At 65.3% G+C, this 17,690-nt stretch overlaps 1 protein-coding gene across 1 annotated transcript; it reads right to left on the bottom strand.

The window, feature by feature from the left end:
* Positions 1-827: 827 nt before the first annotated feature.
* HELZ2 (helicase with zinc finger 2) lies at positions 828-16,315 on the bottom strand. Its single transcript, XM_025400365.1, has 20 exons — positions 16,259-16,315; positions 13,989-15,102; positions 13,482-13,665; positions 13,306-13,413; positions 11,884-12,401; positions 11,055-11,696; positions 9,539-10,322; positions 9,222-9,297; positions 5,369-9,080; positions 5,136-5,230; positions 4,921-5,052; positions 4,672-4,833; positions 4,450-4,594; positions 4,199-4,315; positions 3,931-4,123; positions 3,643-3,777; positions 3,319-3,537; positions 3,071-3,227; positions 2,828-2,995; positions 828-2,096 (listed from the first exon to the last, which is right to left on the bottom strand). Exons 2-20 carry the CDS (start codon positions 14,783-14,785, stop codon positions 1,972-1,974), a joined length of 8,469 nt encoding a protein of 2,822 aa, XP_025256150.1. The 5' UTR covers positions 14,786-15,102; positions 16,259-16,315; the 3' UTR covers positions 828-1,971.
* Positions 16,316-17,690: the final 1,375 nt, after the last annotated feature.

Here is a 17,690-nt window from a genome sequence, read left to right as displayed (position 1 = left end):
AGATCAGCTGCTTTTGCTAGGCGTCCAGCCTCTGCTTCCCCCCACCGTTCACCTTCAGGACCGCAGCTGCCCCTTCCTCCAAGAAGCCTTCCCTGGCTGCAGGCTGGTGAGGTCCCCAAGTCCCGTTTGCTAGAGGTGCCTTCTCATCCTCTCTGCAGGCACTTCTCAAGCTATTGCAAACTACTGTCTATTTCATGACGGCCCAAGAATAGATGTGGTCTTCAAGGCAGGGCCCATCCAGCACACCAAGGAGGCCACTGTCCTGGAGACTCCATGCTGTGCCCCTCCCTCCACGGACGCCCAGAACCTCTTTTCCCACAGTGACCATAGCCCCCACGACCATCTGACCCCCGAGCTGGCTCTGGGAGACCACGGGAGCCCCTGTGGATGCAGCCACGAATGGGCCAGGAGCGGAGGGACCCCAGCTCACAGCGGCCAGGGGGTCCTGGGGGGCAGCTTCAAAAGTGGGACCAACAGGACAGTCAGGGCTGGTGGCCTCAGGGACTTTGGACTTGGCCAGTCTGGTGACACCAGAGCAGCTCCGGAGCTGTGGCCTGTCCTCACCACACCAGGCACCGGCCCTCCCCTCCTGACACAGGCAGCCCAAGCCACCAGCCCTGCAGGGGGGGTCGCCGCCCTCCCCACGCCCCTGCACCCAGCACTCTGCAGTGGGCCCTCGACGGCCTCCACGGCCGCGTCCCAAAACCGCCCTCCCCACACCCTGCGCCCAGCGCTCTGCAGTGGGCCCTCGACAGCCTCCACGGCCGCGTCCCCAGCACAGTAGCCATCCACTTTTGCCCCCCAGCCGACCTCAAAACACCCAGGAGTGAGAAGAGCTTTCAGAGTGGTTTTATCATTAAATTAATATCTAATCACATAATTCAATGATATAAAAATCGGAATGTAGAAGGTGGGGCAAGCCCCTCCCTCAGGACTGGAGGCAGCAGGAGGGGCAGAGCTGCCCTGAGGCGGCAGCGCTCGAGAAACAGATGCAGCTGAGCAGGCTGTCCCGGAACGCGGAGTCCAGGGTGGAAGCATCGCCCCGGCCCCCCCCGAGCCCACCGCGCAGCCCGCGGGAAGACTGCAGGCTTTTCACATTTCAGAGGGCAGGGTGGGGCGGGGTGGCCCTGGCTTTGGGCTGCCGTCAGCAGCCCCTGAAGGACACAGGTGGTGGTGGTGGGAAAAAGGCCCCTCTGCCAGGGGGCCTCCTTGTCCTGAGCTTACGCTGAGGTCTCTGTTCCAGTAACAGATGCTGGTTTTTTTTTTTTTTTTTTTTTTTTGAGACAGGGTCTCGCTTTGTCACCCAGGCTGGAGGGCAGTGGTGCGATCAGAGCTCGCTGCAACCTCTGCCTCCTGGATTCAAGCGATTCTCATGCCTCAGCCTCCCAAGTAGCTGGGATTACAGGTGCACGCCACCACGCCCAGCTAATTTTGTATTTTTAGTGGAGACAGGGTTTCACCATGTTGGCCAGGCTGGTCTCGAACTCCTGACCTCAGGTTATCCCCCCGCCTTGGCTTCCCAAAGTGCTGGATTACGGGCATGAGCTACCACGCCCGGCAGGATGCTGGCTTTGAGTTCATTTAAATACAGAATAAACCTGAACTCCACAGACGCCATGCAGAGTGATCACAGGTGGCATCGAAAGGTCAAAGGGCAGCCTCCATAGGGTTTCCTTCCTGGTTCTGAGACTTCCCAGGGACAGCAGAACTACCGTGCGCTGGTCCCAAAGAAGCCCCTTTTGGCCACCCTGAGAGGTGTCTTTGTCCCCAGATGCCCAGGAGAAGCAGGGGTGTGGGGACCGGCCCTCGCCGTTCCTCCTCCTCCAAGTCTGCCCACTTCCCGCCCCAGGGAGAGCCCGAGGCCAGGAGGCAGGCTGGCCCAGGCAGGCTGATGGTGGAGGGCGATGGGGAGGTTGGAGGGCCCTGGACTTGCACTCCCAGTCCTGGCAGCTTGCGGGTGGGGAGGGCTCTTCAGGAAGGCATAGTTGGCCTCCTGCAGATGCGCACCTGGCCGGCAGGCACGAGGCTCTGCTGAGCCTCACAGAAGTCCAGGAGGCTACGCCAGAGGGGGCAGCAGCGCAGGAGAAGGTGGTCTCCTATGAGGGTGGAAGTCAGGCGGGAGTCAGTCAGGGTCAGGTGAGAGAAGTCAGGGTCAGGTGGGAGGGATCAGGGTCAGGCGGGAGTCAGTCAGGGTCAGGTGAGAGAGGTCAGGGTCAGGCGGGAGGGGTCAGGGTCAGGCGGGAGGGGTCACGGTCAGGCGGGAGGAGGCAGGGTCAGGCGGGAGGAGGCAGGGTCAGGCGGGAGTCAGGGTCAGGTGAGAGAGGTCAGGGTCAGGTGGGAGGGATCAGGGTCAGGCGGGAGTCACTCAGGGTCAGGTGAGAGAGGTCAGGGTCAGGCGGGAGGGGTCAGGGTCAGGCGGGAGGGATCAGGGTCAGGCGGGAGGAGGCAGGGTCAGGCGGGAGGGATCAGGGTCAGGCGGGAGGGATCAGGGTCAGGCGGGAGGAGGCAGGGTCAGGAGGGAGTCAGTCAGGGTCAGGTGGGAGGAGTCAGAGTCCAGTGGGAGGGGTCAGGGTCAGGCGGGAGGGGTCAGGGTCAGGCGGGAGGGGTCAGGGTCAGATGGGAGTCAGGCGGAGTCAGGTGGGAGTCAGTCAGGGTCAGGCGGGAGTCAGTCAGGGTCAGGCGGGAGGGGTCAGGGTCAGGCGGGAGGGGTCAGGGCCAGGTGGGAGGAGTCAGGGTCAGGCAGGAGTCAGGCGGATTCGGGCGGCTCTCTGGCCCAGCCCTGGCCCCACCTGTGTTCCCACCAGGAAGAGCCCAGCCCTGCCCTCACCGATCAGGCAGAGCCCCTCCTGGGCCCGCGTGACAGCCACGTTCACTTGGTTGGGGTCCACAACGAAGCCCAGAAACTTCTTGAGCCAGCTCTTGGTGGGCCGCTGGTCCAGGTCGCTCTTGGCACAGGTGCGGACGGTGCTCACCAGCACATAGCGCCACTCGCTCCCTGCGAGATGGAAGGTGAGGCCCTGCAGCCACTTCGCCCACCCTCCCGGCCCCACCCATGAGCCCCCAGCCTCACCCTGGCTCTTGGTGATGGAGGACACGGCCACCCCAGTGATGCCCTCTCGCCGAAGGGCCTTGCTGATCTCAGAGGCCTGCGCGTTGTAGGGCGTGAGGACGGCGACGTCCTGGGGCTCTATGGTCCTCCCCAGGGTCAGCTGCTTGGTGATACGGACCTGAGGGGCCGAGGGGGCAGGTGGAGCGGACCCTGGTGCCTCTCCTGCCCTCCAGGAGGCCCTCCCTGACCTCCAGGCACCAGACACTCACCACCTCAGCCACCTCCTCCAGGTTGGCCTTGGAGTTCTCATTCCCTTCATCCGTGGACACCAGCAGGCTCCGCTCGTGGCCCTGCACGTGGCCAAAGATGACAGGGCAGCTCTCCTTGCCAGCGTGGCCCAGGACACTGGGCGGCCTCTTCAGGCCCTGCCACGTCTTCAGCCTGCTCTTGTAGAATGCCATTGAGGGGAAGGCACAGATGCCCTCGTGCTGCAGGCAAGGATGTGCACTGGTCAGAGGTGCCGGAGCTGCCACCTGGGGCTGTGGCCCCCCAGGGGCTGCAGGTGGGCTGGGGGCTGAGCGGGGCGGGCTCACCATGCGGTACTGAGTGTCCAGCATGTGTGCGTCCTCGTGGTACCGCTCGAACAGAGACCGGTCCAGACCCAGGTTTTGCAGCCACTCGTTCTTGACCACAGGCCGCAGCTGCTTGTGGTCTCCAAGAAGAACCACCTAGAGGAACAGGCAGGCCTGGCCCTGACACTGCTAGACCCAGAAGGACCCCAGCCCCACACAACGCCCACGTCTGCACACACAGGGTGCCTCAGGTGTGAGACTGTGCCAGGGACGCCTGCCCGTGCTACCCACACACCCCGCCCCACCAACCTTCTCGGCCTGTGGGAACCGCACCAGGGGGATGAGGGTTTCAGGTTCTGTGGCCATGCCTGCCTCATCAACAAGGATCTGCCTCACATCCAGGGTTTTGAGGCTGGCGGAGGCTGCACAGGAGCAGGTGCAGAGGATGACCTCGTGCCGGTCCAGCTCGAACTTCCGAGCCTCCCACAAGACCTTCTTGTACCTGACAGGGACACTGCCTGTCACCCCAGGGCCCCCACGCTGCAGGCAGCTCCACCCCCGGGCCCCTGCCACTTACAAGACCAGGTCCTCCCTGGAGAAAAGCTCCCCGCTCTGCAGCCGGGTGTCAAAGGCCTTGATTTCCGACGAGTACGGGTTGGGGGCCTGCCGGATCCGATGGTGCAGGGTGATGCTCCTGGCGGGCAGAACACAGTGAGCCCTGTCCACGCAGGCCCATCCCAGGGGCAGAGTTCAGTGAGACCCACCTACACAGGGCTGGCGGGACAGCTCGGTCCTACCCGGCCCAAGCCCCAAAGACAGCGGGCACACCTGAGGCTCTGGTTCGGCCTCCCCTCCCGGGGGTTCCTCCTGAGCAGCTTCCTGCTGCCCAGGCGCGGCACTGGGAACTCGCTGGCCTCGGCCTGTTCGCCGTACACCCGGAGGGGCTTCAGCTCCGTCCTTCTCAGGAGCAGTTCTGAGGGCAGTGGGGGGACGTTAGTCTAGCCCCACGTGCCAGCACCCCAGAGACCCCCACCGCCGACCCCGGCACACCTGCCAGGACATCCACCGACTTGTTGGAGGGGCCGCAGTACAAGATGCAGGGACCCCCCAGCTGCGTCTCCCCATGGGGGGAGCCTCCGGGCTGCACCTGCTCCTGGTTTGATTTATGAAACCAGAATATGATGTGGAGGCCCACGATCGTCTTCCCTGTACCTGCAGCCGGAGAACAGGAGATTGTAGCCCACCCCCGGGGTCCCTGTGGCCCAAGGCAGCCCGCAGCTCCACCTGCGTGGGCCCTACCTGGCGGGCCCTGGATGACTGTGAGAGGCTTCTCCAGAGCCTCCCTGACCGCCCTGTTCTGGCTGGGGTTCAGCTTGTGGCGGCCTCCGGGGATGTCATAGGTCTGCCGCTCCAGGAACCTGCTGGGGATCACTGAGAGCCGGGCGGCCTCCCTAAGCACTCACGCAGGGTGGGGTTGGGGGTCAGGGGAAGCTGGAGGGGTGGGGCAGACCTACCTCTGCAGAGGGGCTGCGGGACAGGCCGGCCCAGTGCGATGCTGGTGACCAGTGGGGACGCCTCCTCTAGCCCACGCACGGCTTCCTCCTTGCGGCTGGGGGTGAAGGCAGACACTGGAAAACCAACAGGACTCCCAGGAAAGGGACTGCTGCCCCACGAGGTACCCCCCTCCCAGAAGGGAGGAGCCAGGGGTGGTCCCCCAGCCCAGCCTCCGTTGGTGGAAGCCACTCACAGATCAGGAAGCTGCTTGGGCAGCAGCTCAACGGTGAACAGGGTGCCCGGCCTTAGCACCTCTTCCGGAACCTTCTCCATGCCCATGTGGTGGATGAAGAGGTGCACCTGTCTGGGAGCCTCCTGCCGGTCTGCCCGGCTCTCCTGGTCACAGTCCTCCGTCTGCCCGTGGGCCACCCAGGTGTATGTGCCGGGGTCGACACTCAGGCCAGGGCCAAGGCTGCTGGGCCCGGGGCGTGGGCTGGCCGTGGGAGCCGGCAGCCCCTCGAGCCGGATGCAGAGGTAGCAGCAACTGAGGTTGATGTCGACACAGTTCTCCTCGAGGAAGGCGGCCTCCAGGCGGAAGGCGCCCTGCAGCTGCCCCTGCGGCATCCGTGACACATCCCAGGAAACACTCAGGTGCTGAAGTGTGACAGCGTCATTCTCGGCAACTGCACCAGTGGCCGACTCCAGAGCGCAGAATGGCTCCCACACACAGGTGTACTCATCCACGTCGCGATAGTGGTCCCGCGGGGCCTGATACACGTGGCCCAGGAAGCAGTCTCCGGGCCGCTCCACGTGCTCCAGGCAGAGGCTGAAGCCGGGTGCCACGGTCCAGAGCTGAGGGCTCGGTACCAGGAAGCCGTGCTGCAGGCTGGCGCCGAGCTGCACCTGCAGGGTGTCCCCACTGCCCAGCTCCTGGGCCACCTCCAGGAAATGGCCACAGCGGCTCCGCTGCACCTGCACCAGCCCCCGCCGTGGGGACGCCTCACCCTTCTCCTGGATGAGAGCAGCTGCCTCCGGCCAGCGCTGCAGCTCCACCAGCGCCAGCAGCTGCTTCCACAGAGCCGTCTCCACGGCCCAGGTGTGTGGGTCCAGCACAGTGCCAGGCAGTGGCAAGGGCGGGCCGGATCCCTGCACTGAGTAGACACGGCGCCGCCACAGGAGCTGCATGCCCGGCCGGCCTGCCAGGGCGCGGGGGTGCTCGGCCAGCTGCAGGGAGCTGTAAGGGACGGGGCAGGGGTCGGGCAGCGTCTCCCGGTTGCTGGGGAATTGCAGCCGGAAGCAGCGGGAGCCTGCCTCCACATCCACCACGAAGCCCAGCTTGTCCAGAGGCTGAGCCTTGAGCTGCACGGCCAGGTGCAGGCTCTGCGCCCGCCGCTGATAGCTCTGGGCAAGTGCATGCTGGAGGCTGAAGCCCTGGCAGAGCCCATCAATGTCCCTGGCAGAGTAGGCGGAGCCCCCATGGCCCAGTGCCAGCAGGATCTGCCGCTGCAACACCACGTCCAGGTACCTGCGGATGGGTGAGGTGGCCCATGTGTACCATTCCACCTGCAGCGAGTAGTGACCACCCTGCTGCTGGTGGCCCCAGGTGCAGCGGCCGAACGCCGAGCGCTCCAAGGCCTTGCGGAGGTCGCGGCCTGCAGGAGCCAGGAATGGGTGCATGTCGTCCGTGGTGACTAAATCCACCATCTGCTCGTAGTCCTGAGTGCGGGCGGCAAACTGGATTTGCTTCCAGAGGGAGGCCAGGAGGTGCAGCTGTGTGTCGGGGGCGCTGCCCCCACCGCCACGCAGGTGGTGGCTGAGGTGCAGTGACAGGGGCACCCGCTCCCCATGCTTCTCACACAGGGCCTTGAGCTGCTGGCTGTGGGGTGCTGGCTGCCACCGCAGAGGCGTGACCGTCCGCGTGCGTTCGCTGCCCACAAGGAACTCTGCCACGAGCCTGTTAAACTGAATCATGTACTCCTTTACCATGATGTGGGCCGCGCGGAAGCCCAGGGTGCTGTCCTCGTCTGGCTGCTCGTAGAAGCAGTCGGACTGCAGGCGGTGCCGGCGCAGCAGCCGAGAGAAGTAGCACGCGGCCACGACGCAGGCGTCCACAGAGTCCAGGTGGGCTGGCAGCTCACGGCCGGCACCCGGGTGCTGCCTGATCACCTGCTCTGCCTCCTCGTAGGACAGCTGGCGGTCAGAGCGGACCACGGAGGGTGCAAAGTGCAGGCTCTTCAGCTGGCCACTGGCTTTCTCCATGGTGAGGAACAGGGAGATGGCCAGGCGGTCCCGGCCTGGCAGGAGGCTGAGGATGTCCTGGCAGAGGCTGGCAGGCAGCATGGGCACTGGTTCCCTGCCAGGGGCATAGAACGCAGCACCCTGCCTTCGGGCCTCCACGTCCAGCACCCCGTCCCTGGGCACGAAGCTGGCAACATCAGTGATGTGCACAGCCACCTCGCACCGGGGACCCAGGTCTCGGACACTGAGGGCATCATCGAGGTTGCAGGCGCCCTGGGGGTCCACAGTGAAGGTCAGGAAGGCGCGGCAGTCCTCTCGGCGGCAGGCAACCCGGCCAAGCTCTGACTGGTATTTCTGCAGTGCCTTGGTGATGGCAGCCAAGTCCGACGGGGGCACCCTCAAGCTGTACTCCAGGCCAAGGATGCGGAGGCCCTGCTCCCAGGTGCTGGCCTCAGGCAGCACCTCCCGGACGATGCCCAGCGGGTAGTAGAAGCCCGGCCGCCACAGGACAATGTGGACCCAGAAGAGCCGGCTGTGCCGCGCCTCCGCCGTGAGCCTCTCAAGTCCCACACGCTGCAGCCGGCCCTTCCGGAGGCCGTAGACGGGGACCCGCGATGGGTCCTTCAGCTCGGCCACAAAGATCTTGGTCACGGAGCCATTGATGGGGACCATGATGCGCGGGTCCCACCTGTCCATGCGGCACACAAACGCCAGCTCCTGCCGCCGCCTCTTCAGCACGCCCAGCACGCGGCCCCGAAGCCGCCCCTCGGGGGCCCTGTCTCCCGAAAGGAGCTGCACCAGCACCTCATCCCCGGTGAAGGCCATCCCGCAGTCCAGGCGGCCCCTGACCTGGATGGGGCCCGAGGAGGCGTCGTCCAGCGGGATGGCGGACGCCCGCTCAAAGGTCTCCTGCACGAAGGTGCAGTGACGGTACCGCTCTGGCTCCGCACGCAGCAGCCTCCGCAGTGCAGCCGGGGGCAGGTTCTCGTACAGCCGGGCCTGCCGCGGGGACTCTGGCCTGGCGACGGTGTCCAGCAGCCCGTCCTCCCCGACGGTCACCATCACCTTCCGGCTCTCATCCAGCAGCTCCCGCAGGATGGCGTCGTCAGCGTTGAGCTCCCCGTCCCACGGCCAGAAGTCAGCCTCAGCATCCTCGGGCTCCGTGGACTCCACACCTGCTGCAGCGGCCGCTCCCACCGCCCAGGCCCCGGGCGCCACGTCCTCCTTCACTGCGTCTCCTGCTGGCGCTGCCGCAGCCTCCGTCTGCGCTGGGGTTGCCGTGATGTCACCGGAGGCTGGGCTCAGAGCCTCATCTCCCGGCTCTGCCTTCACTGTGGCCGTCACCACAGTCGCTGGTTCCTCGGCCGGGTCCCCTACTGGCTCCGGGGCAGCCTCCCAGTTCCCCGCTGCCCCAGCTCGTGTGCCTCGGGGGGGCCAGCGCCGTCTCTGCGCCACGCCCTGCTCAACCTGCTCCATGGACAGGCCCTCGGGGCAGACGCTGTGCCGTTCCACGCACTCGCGGATGAAGCTCTCCCAGAGCTTGCCACAGGCCCCGAAGGAGCAGAGGGCCACGGCGTCCCCCACCACCACCAGCTGGGACTGGGCGCGGGTCAGGACGGTGTTGAGCACGCGGGCGTCGGTGAAGAACTCGGGGGCCGGTGCCCCGGGGCTGAGCAGGCTCTGGCAGGTGTGCACCGCGCTGAGCACCACCACCCGGAACTGCCGCCCTGCAGAGGGCACGCGGTCAGGCTGGGCACGCCGGACGGTGGGACCGACCCCACGCCCGCCGATGCCAGGCTGAGGAGTGGGCCGAGCCACCCGGGGCATCCTGGGGCAGCTGGCAGCACTCGGCCCCGCTGGTCACCCACCTGGCAGGATCTCAAAACTGCCCACAGACACCTGGCCTAGGTCCCGCCTCCTCAGCTCCTGCCTCAGCGCACTGACCTGAAGACGCAGCAGGGCCGGGGATGAGCGCCAGACGCAGTGAGGATTCCGCCACCCCCGACCAGGAAACGGCACCCCCACCAAGCTCCAGACACCTCGGGCGCCGAGCCCCACATCAGCCCTGGGAGGCAAATACTGCAGCCCCTCTTACGGATGGTGTCACTGAGGCAGCGGGCTCGTCCGTCAGCCGGCAGCCTCCCCTCTCGCAGCAGGGGTGCCGTCGGGGGCTGGCTGGGCTCACCTGAGCACCGTGGGACACGACGCAGATGTGCCTCTGCTCACGGACACCCCAGCAGCTGGGCCAGGTGTTGTAGGCCTCCTGCACCTTCTCGACGGCCTGGGCAATCTCAGCCAGATTCAGCCAGGACGTCATGGATATGTCCCGGTCTGGGCTGCCCGCCACGTGGCAGAACATGAGTGGGTAGTGCCGGGGGTGGGGCGGAACCTTGCCCCTGGCGTGGATGGGGTTGCCCTTGGCCACGTAGAAGTGCCGGGAGACGAAGCTGACGATGGCTTCCGTGCAGCGGTAGTTCTCATGGAAGACCAGGCGGCTCTGCCGTGCCACCTCGTGCGTCTCCTGCTGGTAGTACAGGAAGAGGCGGTGCAGCAGCGTGTGCTCGGCCGCCCGGGCCCTGGCAACACTGAAGAGCCGGGGCGTGACCTGCATGTGGTCGCCTGCCAGCACGAGGCGGGTGCTGCGCGAGGCGTAGGCCAGCGGGGTGAGGGCCTCACACTCCAGCATCTGGGCCGCCTCGTCGATGAGAATGTGGGAGAAGAAGCCGACTGGCACCCTGAGCTCGCGGGCCTGGGAGGTGGTGGTGACCACCACCCGGTGCCGTGCCAGCTCTGCCCACGTGGGCGGGCGGAAAGCCTGGTGGTCGTCGGTCAGGCAACAGTATTGCAGCGTGACCGGGTCCGTGTGGCTCGGTGGCCGGTCCGTGTACATCACACGGAGCGGAGTGGCCTCGGGGTGGCCGCCGCTGACGTGGCTGTGGAAATACTCCCGGATGTAGATGTCGGCAGCGCTGTGTGAGGGGGAGGAGTTCATGGGCTTCTTGCTGGGGGCCTCAGTGCTGTCCGCTAAAGCACCTACTGTGTGCCCAGCCGAGCTGCCCCTGAGCACAGCCCTTGTCTGGCTGTCAGAGGTGAGCAGCAAATGCTGGTGTGGACTCTCAGGAGTCCGAGGGGCAAGAGGCCACGGAGGGCTTTGGGTAACACCTGGGCGAGCCCAGCAGCCCCTCTGACACTGCAGACACCTGCCTCCCAGGCCCCCAGAACCCCTAATCCAGAAATCAGCCCGGGACGTATGGCCACTGTCCCAGGCTCTTCCTCCCACTCCCCACTGTGCAGGGATGGGGAGGCCCCGGTCTGGGCAGCTGGTGGTGGCAGGGACCCGAGGAAACCACATAAACCAAAGGGGAACTTTGTGGTTAGGACAAAAATCTGTGTTTCTATAAAAACCAAAAACAAGATTCATCTCCAGGAACTGCTGGGTGGACCATGCTGCAGCCTTCCCCGTGACTCTCTCTTTGGGCCAGGGCCCCGGCAGAGGCACCCAGCTCCTCACCTGACAGCAGACTTGGCCACCCTGCGTGCCCTGAGCTGGGTCTGATAAAGCCAAAGTCCAAGGCTGGTCGGCTACAGGGAAGGTCCCTGCAGAATCAGAGGACTGCAGCATGCTTAGGGGCTGACTGCCTGCCCAGTGTCGGCTTGGGCTGGGCGTCAGGTGAGGGGGGGCAGGCCAGGCTCGGGCTTACCTGTTGGTGTGTGTGCAGATGAGCACCTTGGCTTGAGGCCTCCGGATGACCTCGAGGGAGGCCATGGCCAGCGTGTAGGTCTTGCCGGTGCCAAAGGGGCCATAGATGAGCAGTGGGGGGACACGCTTCCCATCCCCAGGGCCCCAGCCCGCGATGAGCGCCACGGCCAGCTCCTGCTTGCGGTTGCCACGCCGCAAGGGTGGGACAGACCAAGGTCTGGGCAGGGCACAGGTGGGCAAGTCAGGCACCACCAGCTGCTCCTCAGGCAGCGTGTCCACTGCCTGGTGCCAGAGGCGGAAGGTCATCGGGTCAATCTGGAACTGCACCTCCAGGACCAGGCGGGCCTCAGGCTGCAGCCCCAGGGCCAAGCAGCAGCGGGCGGGAAGCAGCAGCCACAGCACCTGCTCCGAGCTGGCCCGCTTCTCCAGCCGCACCTCGAACACTGCATTGTTGGGTGCGGGGACGGGGGCCACCAGGGCTGTGCTGACCGCCCGGCCCAGCAGGAAGCCCTGGTCTGTGTCTGGCATCAGGGACGGGGGGACGGGGACCTCTGCGTACAGTGCTCCCGGAGGCGCGAAGAGCATGTTCAGCGCTGGCGTCTGCAATGCCGTCTTCAGGAACACCGGGCCCCGCAGGGTCAGCCTGGCAGGATGGCCTGGGTCGGGTCATGGGGCCACAGCTGCCAGCCCCACTGCCAAGTCCACGCCCCCATCCGCTCCTGTTGCCCCAGCCGCTCCCGTTGCCCCAGCTGCTCCCGCTACCCTCAGCAGCTCCCGTTGCCCCAACTGCTCCCGCTACCCTCAGCCGCTCCCGTTGCCCCCCAGCTCACTTGGCCACCAGCTGCTGCTGAGCTGTCTCCTCCTCATAGAGAAACTGGTGCATCCTCTGCCGATAGTTTGTTGGTGAGATGGGGCCCGAGGCCAGGCCGCTGCGGTTGAACTCTAGGGCCAGGGCAGGGTCCTTGTACTTGGCCATCAGGGCTGTCTGCTCGGCCGTCCGCTCCACGGCAGGCACCACGTGGCGGTTGCCAGTGTGCCAGCGCTCCATCTCCTCAGGGTGGCCGAGCGCCAGACTGCTGCAGGGTTCTGGGTGACGCCCCTGGCCCAGCTGCAGCCCCAGCTTCCGCAGCAGCACCGGCCGGCGGCCAAAGTCGAAGACCACCCATTGCTCAAAGGTGCCAAAGGAGGCAGCCTGCACACTCACTCCGACCTGGAAGTCGGCAGTGGAGCTGGGCAAACGGAAGCGCTCACCCCGTGCGTAGAGCCGGCCCGACGGGAGGCCGGGAGCCACCAGGGAGAAGTTGGCTCCAGGCTCCTGCTTCAGCAGGGCCACATGTAGCAGGGGTTCCTGGAGAGGAGGCCGGACAGTGAGGAGGGCCCAGGACTCCCCTCGACCCTCCCGAGATGCAGCCTGGCCAGTGTAGCCCAAGTGCAGGGTTCAGGTCCCGGCCCTGCCACTTCCTGGATGGAACGCAAGCAGGTCACCCGGCCTCTGTCAACCTCAGTTTCCTCCTGTGCTAAATGGGGGTTGCTGAACCTTCCTGGGGCCCCTGTGGATGTTCCGTGGGGCAATGTGGGCAGCTTGAGGCCTCACCACCCACTCTCCAGGTGCCAGACCCTGGTGAATCCTTGTTTTTGTTTTGTTTTTGAGACGGAGTTTCGCTCTTGTCGCCAGGCTGGAGTGCAAAGGCATGATCTCAACTCACTACAACCTCCGCCTCCCGGGTTCAAGTGATTCTCCTGCCTCAGTCTCCTGAGTAGCTGGGATTATAGGAACCCACCACCATGATGGGTTTATTTTATTTTATTTTTATTTTTTGGAATTTTAGTAGATAATCCAAATACCAGGATAATTTTTTTTTCTTTTTTTTTTTTTTTTGGATTTTTAGTAGAGACGGAGTTTCGCCATATTGGCCAGGCTGGTCTCAAACTCCCGACCTCAAGTGATCCACCTGCCTTGGCCTCTTAAAGTACTGGGATTACAGGCATGAGCCTCGGCACCTGGCCAAATCCTTGTTTTAACCCGTCTACTCTACAGAGTAACCCTACCAGGGCAGGACTCTCCCGGGCCCCCTGTCTGTAGGTGAGGAGACTGAGGCAGAGAGGCTAAGGGACCTGCCGCAGGTCACGCAGGCGCTAAGTGGTGGTGCCTTGGTATTAGCTCCATGACCTAGACTCTTGACATCTGCCCAGGCTGAGGTCACCACTTCCCCAGGGCTCCCTCCGCCCAGTCGAAGCTGCTCTCTGCTCACCTCAGAGTGGACGGCAAACGTCCAGCTGTACTGGGTCTTCCTCTCCTGGGCCTGATACATCAGGGGCTGGTTGCAGGTGACACGCACTCCATCAAGGGTCTCTGTCAGCTGTGTGGAAGTCTAGCCTTCAGCAGGAGGCCTGGACCCCACCCCACCCACTGCCAGGGCCCACTTACCACAAGGACCTCACTGCTGATGCGCTGGTACTCGGCCAGCAGCCGCTCCTGGTAGGGCACCAGCCCATCCTGCCAGGCCGCCTGCCCCCGCAGCTCCACAGCCCGCCTGCGCTGGATCCACTCCTGCAGCTCCTGTGCTGAGTGCGCCTTGGTGCAGGCGTCGCCATACTCACAGAGGTCAGGCCTGGGGGACAGGGAGGTCGGCAGGGCTACACGGAGGCACAGCCACCGTGCTGAGTTCAAAGGCCGGGACCCCCTCAGCCCAATGCTGGCCTCTGCAGGGAGCAGGGGCTTTATTCGTCCCACCCACTCCTGTGCTCCCGGGACAAGGCCTGGCTCAAGCAGTTCCCAAACATGAGCCTCCCTTATCCAGGTCCTCAGAGGCCACCGTGGTTTCAGCCCCCAGCAGGTGGCAGGGAGGCCACCGTCCACTGAACCTGGGAGCCTCTGGCTCTCTCTACAGTGGGCTCATGCCCCACCCCAAGCTCCTGCCCCGGGTATCCTTACTTTGGGCAGAGCTCGAACTTGGAGAGTCCCGGGGGTGGGGAACGGTGCTCCCAGGGCACAGCCTGGTCGAAGGCCACCATCTGTGCGTGTTCCGAGGATGCGCAGTGGTTCTCGAAGGCCTCCTGAGAGTGGCAGGTGACCAAGCAGGCCGGGCAGTACAGCTGGGCCCCAGGGGGCTGGCCGAGGGGGACCGTGCGCCCGTCGCCATCAGGGGCAGGGGGTGTGAGCAGGTCCCCCCGCTGGAGACCACCCAGCTGCTCGGCCTCCCACACAGCCATCTCCACGGCGCTGTGTGCGAACTGGCAGCGGGACTCCCCACGCCAGCATGGCTGCCCGCGCCCCACAAACCTGCAGTAGGCGGGAGGCTGGCCAGCCCGGGGCTGTGGCCTCACCGTCACAAACTGTTGCTTGCGGCGGCCCTCAGCGCTCACATGGGCCAGGAGGGAGGGGCAGGCTCCGTGCTCAGGGCACTGCCCCTGGGGGTCCATGCGACAGACACGTGGGGGGCAGCGCCTGAAGCAGAGGGAGCAGAGCAGCTCGAAGCGGCCGCCAAACTCTGTGAGGATGGCATCAGCCGCCCGGCCTGCCCCTCCCTGGGCCCCACCGCCCTGCACCTCTGCCTTCAGCCACAGGCGCTGGAGGTTGTGCTGACGCTCAAAGGTCCAGACCAGGGCTTCCTCGCGACTGCGGGCAAAGGTGCACCGGTTTCGGTGGCGCCGGCAGCCAAGCCCAGGGCTATAGTAGCGACAGACTTGGTAGCACAAGGGCCTTGGGAAGGTGGGCCGGCAGCCCACCATGCGCCAGACCTTGCTTTTGGTGGCCTGCTTGAAGCGGGCCAGCAGGATCTCGTGGGAGCAGTCATGCTCCACCCTGCGGAGGACGTAGGTGCTTTCATTGAGCCGCTGGGTGCAGCGGGAGCAGCCCAGACACAGGTCCACCAGGGCACACAGCCGGGCCAGGGACGGCCCCCTGGTGGCCGCGGGGCTGTTGGGCAGCAGGCTGGACCCTGGAGGCGCCACCTCGAACACCAGCTTGGCTCTCCGGGACAGCGTCCGAGGCTCCTGAGCTCACGGGTCCACGTGGTCCACTAGGACTGTTGGCCACGGTTCGAAGCCTGCGACAGAAGGAGCAGGTGAGACTGAGACTGAGGCTGGGGGACATCTGCTCCACGCCCAGCTGAGAAGCATGGCCCCTCCACCAAGCAAGGAGCTGGGACTCTGCCCACCCTGAGGCTGAGGCCTTGGCAGCAGCTGTGTCCTGTCAGGGAGTCGGGGCTCACTGACCCGGACACAGCCAGACCCTCCCTCCTGAAGGGTCTCAGGCCCCGCCTAGAAGGAGCCAAGGTGGCTGCTTGTGGAGCCCTGGAGGGGGCAGAGCCCTTGGCACAGTGCCGCCCCCAGGAGGTCGCACCCCTCTGCCCCAGCCGGGGGTCCTGTGCACCCCAGGGCCTCAGGCTCCTGACTCTTCTAAGGACACAGAACCTCCTTTTCTGTTAAGTGACCAGTGGCCCCAGGAAAAGAGGTCCCGACATCTACACCTGGGGAGGGGCCTCAGGGAGAGGAGGGTGCAGTGCTCACCAGAGCTCAGGGTGTCAGGAAGAGATGGGTCCCCGGTCCCCACTGCAGCTGAGATGCAACAAGAAGAGGAAGTTTAAAAGCAACAGACTGGAGGCAGACTTGAGTATGAGAACCCAGCACTCCCCGGGGACCCCTCTGAGAAAACATCCGAGTCTGCCGTCCAAAAAGGACAGGAGCTGGGACCCCAAAATCCTGCGCTCCCAGTGGGTGCACAGACCACAGGGCTGGGGCTTGCTGTGGAGCACGGCGGTCCCGGGCGGGCTGCACTGTCCCGGGCTGGGTCTGCGGCTCCTGGGACCCCGCACCCCCGGCTGCACTCGCCCTCCCGGACCCCTGCGCCCCCGGCCCCGCCACCCTGGGACCCCGTGCTCACCCTCCTGGAGCTGCCCCTGGACCCCCGTACCCCCGCGCCCCCGCCCTGGGACCCCTGCGCTCACCCTCCTGGAGCCGCCCCTGGGCCCCTGTGCCCCCGCCCCTCCGCCCTGGGACCCCTGTGCTCACCCTCCTGGAGCTGCCCCTGGACCCCCGTGCCTTCGCCCCTCCGCCCTGGGACCCCTGTGCTCACCCTCCTGCAGCTGCCCCTGGACCCCCGTGCCCCCCCCCCCCCGCCCTGGGACCCCTGCGCTCACCCTCCTGGAGCTGCCCCTGGGCCCCCCTGCCCGCGCCCCTCTGCCCTAGGATGCCTGCGCTCACCCTCCTGGAGCTGCCTGCCCTGCCGAGCCTGCCCAGGAGCTCTCAGTTTCGATTCTGCCCCGGGCACTGACGCCGATCGCGGAAATTACCTCACCGCCCCCCGCCCCGCCCCGCCCTGCCCCGCCTCCAGCGACAGCTCGGCCCCCACTGCGAGGGAACCTCGGGGAAGCGCCAGCGAGCTAAGGGCGCCCCTCCCTAAAGGACCAGTGCCGTCGGAGGCGGGGATGGCTGGGGGTGGAGACTCCTTTCCCGCACCCCTCCAGGGCCCCACGCCCCGTCCAGCCCCTTTACACACCAGAGACGCCCCAATGGTGTGCCAGGCGGAGGGGGTGAGACCCTTCCCGGCCCTGGACGGCAGGAGGGCCTGGTGACTCCATCAGCCCTGGAGAAATCCAGGCTCAGCTGACCTGGAAGCCTGGGTCCTCTGACCGGCAGGACCTGCCTGTGGCCCTGGTGTTGCTCCGACCCCGAGTCCCTTCTGTCACTAACCAGGATATGGCAGGAATGGCCAAGTGGCCGCCGGGTCCCAGAGTCAGCACGCCTGGCGCTTTGCTCTCTGGACTGGCTCTGGGTCAGCCCTGTGGGGAGGCCCCATGGAAGAGCTGAGGCCTCCAGCCCACCTGCAGCTCGAGTCCCAGCCCCAGCCTTACTGCCATCTCAGGGAGACCCTGAGGCCTAACCCTCCCACCTAGACCACACCCAGCTGCTAGATGTCTATGTTGTTTAAAATAAACATCCAATTAGCCAGGGGCGGGGGCGGGCAGCTGTAATCCCAGCTACTCAGGAGGCTGAGGCAGGAGAATTGCTTGAACCAAGGAGGTGGAGGTTGCAGTGAGCCGACATTGTGCCACCGCACTCCAGCCTGGGTGACAGAGCAAGACTCCGTCTCAAAACAAATAAATACATAAAATAAACATCTACGTTGTTTTAAGCCACTGAGCTTTGGGGCGATCTGTTCTGCAGCAGTAACGGACAGTTATGCTGCCCCTGAAACAAGGAAGCAAGGCTGCCATGCAAGGCCAGCACCTCGTGGGGAGGGCCGGGCTGGGGGCTCACAGCTACCTCGGGAGGTCGGCTGGGTGCGCCGTCAACCACCAGGGAGCCTCTCCGCGGACCAATCACGTTCGAGCTCCTCGGAGAGGGCGGGACCGCCAACCACCAGGGAGCCTCTCCGCGGACCAATCACGTTCGAGCTCCTCGGAGAGGGCGGGACCGCCGACGACAGCAGCCCCAGGGGCCGAGCGGGCTCCGCGTGCACACAACTGCGAGAACTTGTGCGGAACGCCGTGTTCCTGGATGGGGAAGCTTTTCACATCACACAAAGATGTGAGTTCTTCCTAAATTAACCTGCAGTCTCACGGTGGACACGCTGACTTTCACGTTCATTTGGAAAAGCATTATTACATCACCAAGCAACGCTGGGCAGGACTTT

Source organism: Theropithecus gelada, chromosome 10, assembly GCF_003255815.1.
Source record: "Theropithecus gelada isolate Dixy chromosome 10, Tgel_1.0, whole genome shotgun sequence".
Taxonomy (NCBI): domain Eukaryota; kingdom Metazoa; phylum Chordata; class Mammalia; order Primates; family Cercopithecidae; genus Theropithecus; species Theropithecus gelada.
The sequence above is the reverse complement of the archived record's forward strand: the minus strand, read 5'-3'. Positions and strand labels throughout refer to the sequence as shown.

Coding starts and splice junctions, on each gene's coding strand:
- HELZ2 (XM_025400365.1), bottom strand. CDS start 14,785: ATGGTGGGCTGCCGGCCCACCTTCCCAAGGCCCTTGTGCTACCAAGTC. Junction 2,996..3,070: donor CTCCATCACCAAGAGCCAGG/GTGAGGCTGGGG, acceptor TCCATCTCGCAG/GGAGCGAGTGGCGCTATGTG. Junction 2,097..2,827: donor GGAGGGGCTCTGCCTGATCG/GTGAGGGCAGGG, acceptor CCACCCTCATAG/GAGACCACCTTCTCCTGCGC.